This window comes from Crocuta crocuta, unplaced genomic scaffold (assembly GCF_008692635.1).
Source record: "Crocuta crocuta isolate KB4526 unplaced genomic scaffold, BGI_CrCroc_1.0 scaffold13, whole genome shotgun sequence".
In the NCBI taxonomy this organism is placed as follows: Eukaryota; Metazoa; Chordata; class Mammalia; order Carnivora; family Hyaenidae; genus Crocuta; species Crocuta crocuta.
In genome coordinates, this window is record NW_027530007.1 from 8,850,099 (window position 1) to 8,854,461 (window position 4,363).

Sequence of the window (4,363 nt, forward strand, 5' to 3'; positions counted from 1 at the left end):
GGGCAGGTGGAGTGGGTGGCAGGTATTTGGGGGTGCGTGGATGTAGGTGAGGAGGCAGAGTGGTGAGCGGCCTGGTTCCATGGAGGGTGGTCAGGGCCAGCGGCTGACACGTCCGATGGATGGCCGTGCAGCTGCGCAGAGGGTGACGGGAGGGTTCGTGGGCCAGGGTGTGTGGATGGGGAGGACACATGGGTGTGCGGTGAGTTGATGGTGGGTGCCCAGGGGGCCAGGGCAGTTTTACCTGGCCTGGGCACACGGTGATATCTTGTGGGTCTTGCTCACAACCCTCGAGTATTCCCTCAGGGCGCTGAGCAGCCCGACCTTGGTGGTGAGGACCTTGTTGTTCGGGATCTGGTAGAGCAGCTGCTCACCTGGCGGGGGGGGCGGGGGGNAGGCCACCACGGCCTCCCCCCGTGGCCTCCGTCTCCCAGAGTAGAGGGCAACGGCACCATCTGGCCCCTGGATTTGGCCCGGGAGGCTCCTGCGGGCTGCAGACCAGAGCCTGTGGCCCTTCCTTCCCCGGCTACCTTCCCGGAAGCTGCAGTAGTTGTCTCTGCACTTGACCTCGCACCACTTCAGCTTGTAGTCCTCACGCCGGCTGTCCTGGATGCGCTGCCAGCCCTTGCTCTTGCAGTAGGAACTGATTCTGGGGGGGGCACAGGGGCAGCGGTGACCACGGGGGCCTTGGGAGCCTGGGAGTGGGCAGGTGCGCCAGCGGAGGGGGCGTGGGGCCCTGGGGCAGCGGAGCAGGGCCCAGCCTGAGGCCTCCCACTCACATGGAGGCCCCGTTGGTGCCTCCGATGTAGAAGTAGGGCCCCTGCCCGCTGCCGTGCAGCTCCCTCTCCCCCTCCAGCAGGTGCCTCTCCAGGAGAGTGGCCCGAGGCCTGGCAGCATCAGCAGCATCCAGGAGGTCTGTGGGCAGGTGGGGGGGTCAGAGGCTCTGGCCTGGCTGGAGGGCTCCCGTCCCCTGGTCCTGCCCCGAGACCACCTGTGTCCTGGCCCAGCTGGCTTGGCGGGTGCAGGGGCTGGTCCTCTTGGCTGCTCCCCATTGGTCTCTCGTAGGCCCAGCCTGTGAACGGGGCAGGGATAGAGGGGGTGGCTGGGGTCGCTGTGAATCTGGCCATCCTGCCCATTTCTAGCAGCCCCTGGGAAGCACCCCCGGTCACTGGGGCCCATTTCAGCCCAGACTGAGTCCTGACCAGTAGCCCTGAGCCTATCTTGGGCAAGAGGGGAGAGTCATCACCAGCCAGGGCCCACCTTGGAGGGGGCAGGGTCCCTGTGTACCAACAGGCTGGGGGCTCCGTGCAGCGGAGGGCTGGGGTGAGGCTGCAGCTGGGGGGAAACGTGGTTCAGGCACATGCCCAGGAGAGTGTGGGTCACAATGTCTATCATGATGTCATGGGTGACCCATGTCAGGCAGGGGAGATGGGGCCAGGCATGTCCTGGACAGGGGCTGGGTTCTGGGCCAGGCAGGGGTGGTGCCTCCAGACTGTGGAGTGCTGCTCTGTCCCCTCTCTGTGCCTTTTCAGACCCTGGCTCTGCTGTCCTCTCTCCTGCTCAGCTGGCCCAGACCCCACACCCAGTGCATGGCTTTCTCCTGGCCCCCCCTCCCAGGGAATGGCTACGTGTGATCCCCTGATGGGAAAGCCTTCCCTGGGGATGGGGCGCCTGTTCCCAGGGAGGCACCGGCCAGTCCCAGGGCTGCATTCACCTGGCACCCGCGTGTGGCCCCGCCGGACTCCTGCAGTCCTCAGTCGCTTGCCCCTTTTCCTGCTGATGCGGGTCCTAGTGGGCGGCCCCCGACGGTGGATGAGGCGGGTGTGGCGGCGGGCTGCAGGCGTGGGAGCGCGAGGACGGGGACTCCTCTGGGAAGACACCACCCGCAGCCCTCTGTGGGACCTTTGGGCAGCCCTTGGCCCTGGCCCCGGGGAGGGGTTCCTCCTGGGCTCCTGGACGTGCGCTTCCGCTTGTGGCTGGCTCCTGTCTCTGTGCTGACCGTGGGGCCTGGTGTCCTGTGGAGGCAGGGCCATCTGAGCACCCTGTTTGTGCGAGGCGAGGTTCTCCCTGCAGGGACCATCTATGTGGCATTGCCGCGCTTCGCCTCGGTCGTGCCGGCTGTAAGGAGGTCTGCTATCAGGTCTTTGGGAGTCCGGAGGGGCACCCTGGCCCCAAGTGGGTGCCTCCTCAGAGTTGAGGGTGGTACCTGTGTCTGAGGTGGGGCTGGGCACTAAGGTGTCCGGCAGCATCTGCACAGCTGCCCGGGGCCCTGCCCCTAGACGATGCCTCCTTTTGAGTCCCCTTTCCCCGTGGCCGCTCAGGGACATCTCAGGGAATTTTAGCTATTCTGTGATGGGTCCTTCCCAGTTTGGGGGCTGCTTGGGAGATGAAGACTTTGGAAAGGATTGAAAAAGACAAGCAAGGGAGAGGCAAGCGCACTGTGGAGTTGCCAAGACAGAGAAAGGACAAACCAGCTGCCGGCAGATCACTTTGCAAACAAGCCAGCTGCCACCCAAGAAATACTTTAGTCCCCACTTAGGAGAGAAGAGGAATAAACTGAACAGCTGTCAGCAGGATTATGGGAGGTGGGCTGGTGGCTGGGGCTGGGGGAGCCTCACACCTCTGCTGAGAGGTGGGCTGAGCACGTGTGGACACCCCAGAGTCCCCTGCCCCAGCCCTAGCCCACCCAGAATGGGAGGGCTCCTTGGAGGAGGCCGAGTGTGGGGGCTGGACCTGGTCCGGCATGGCTGGGGGGGTACAAGCCTGCCCAACACAGGGAGAACATGCGCGTGTGCGTGCATGCACCCAGCCGCCTCCCACTTGGTTCCCAGAACCCAACAGCAAGTCCCAGGAGCCCTGCTGGGATACGCACCTCCCCAAAGGTGCTCATGTCCAATACCATCCCTCCGCACTCTTGAGTGAGTGGCCATGGTGTCGACAGGCATCCGAGGGAGGCCCCCCGAGGTGTGAGTGAGTGTGCCACACACGCAGAGTCATGCACATGCGCACAGGAAGTGGAAGAGGCGGGGAGAATGGATGACACGGAATTGAAGGAAGTCACCCCCTGGAATGTGCTGGGTTGTGAATGGGAGAGTCGTCACCCCTGAAAGAGGGCCGGATGCCATCAGAACAAAGGGGCCCAGACTACAAACGAGTTTCTGTAAATAGAAATGCAATAGGAGGGTTGGAAATTCAAGGCGAGGAAATTGCCCAGGAAGAACACAAATATGGGAGTGGGAAGGATATCGAGTTAGGCTGGCATCTGTGGGGCATGTGACACTGGACTCACGGGAGCCCTGGGAGGCAGAGGGGTCAGAGGGGCCCGTGCAGGGCATCTGGATGAGCATGGCCAGAAAAATCCCGGACATACCCCCGCGGGGGAATTCCTGGGTAGTTCACCTAATCTCTCCGTGCCTTGCTCTCTTCACCTGTAAAGTGGGCTGGCAGGGACAGCAGCCTGACAGAACTGCTGTGAAGACAGAGGGCTTGTTACACGCAGGATGCGTGTCAACCTGGGTTAGTGGTGATAATGGCGAGGAGGACGTGGCGACTTTTGGGCACGACTGGAGGCCAGCCGTGCAGAACAGAGCGGTGGTCAGCTCCGCAGGGAGCGGAGTGTGTGCAAGAGAGCGAGGCCCGCCCTCCACCGTCCACAGTGGACGGAGGACTTCTGCAGCGGATCTGGAGCCCACCAGCGTGTGCGCGCTCTGCGGAAATAAGAGCAGCCACCAGAGGTGGCCTTACGCCCCCATCCGGCTTCCCGAACTCTGTACGGGAGCCCCTCCACCCTTGCTTTCCCCAAGTTCGAGTTATCCGCCTCACGTTTACGAAGGACCCACGCGAGTACCCGCTCTTGCTAACTGAAAGAAGTCCGAAGAGGCCGTTTGCCTTTACAAAAAAAGGCGAAAAGAGAAAATAGCGTTCGGCTGTTTGGTTTGCAGCGAGCCCACAGAGGCAGTGGACAGCCCGACAGCCCGCACAGTTCCTTCCCGGGAACCACCCCCAGCGTCCCAGCGTCCAGCCCTACAGCCCTGAGCAGTGTCTGTAAGCATCTGAGCTTTATCTCGATTTGTATTGTGCATCCATTAGCCAGATGTACCCTAAGGTATGAGAAAAGCCTAAGAAAGGTTATTTTTTGGGTCCGGATGTGCTAATATTTTTTTTCCGTATGCCTCTTTGCTTTATATCATCTTGGCTTACGAAGGGTTCATAGGAGTGCTCTGCGGATGGTGGGGAAGCCTGCTTATTACTTCCACAAAGAAATAAGCCATGAGTGATCATTTCTTGTCATTCAAATTAACAAAGGGGGAGAAAAAAGGCCCCCGGTGTGCACACAGGTGGGGAAATGTGGCGTCTGTCTCTGGCT

At 61.6% G+C, this 4,363-nt stretch overlaps 1 protein-coding gene across 2 annotated transcripts in view; it reads right to left on the reverse strand.

Annotated features, from left to right (window-relative positions):
• The window catches only part of TTLL10 (tubulin tyrosine ligase like 10), a 30,858-nt gene that overhangs the window by 13,519 nt on the left and 12,976 nt on the right, over nucleotides 1–4,363 (reverse strand). For both annotated transcript variants that reach the window (XM_077763946.1, XM_077763948.1), the window contains exons 3-7: nucleotides 1,712–2,012; nucleotides 989–1,069; nucleotides 777–912; nucleotides 528–646; nucleotides 242–371 (exon numbers count right to left, since the gene is read on the reverse strand). In XM_077763946.1, the coding sequence (XP_077620072.1) occupies nucleotides 242–371; nucleotides 528–646; nucleotides 777–912; nucleotides 989–1,069; nucleotides 1,712–2,012 (767 nt within the window). The remainder of the gene's footprint in view (nucleotides 1–241; nucleotides 372–527; nucleotides 647–776; nucleotides 913–988; nucleotides 1,070–1,711; nucleotides 2,013–4,363) is intronic.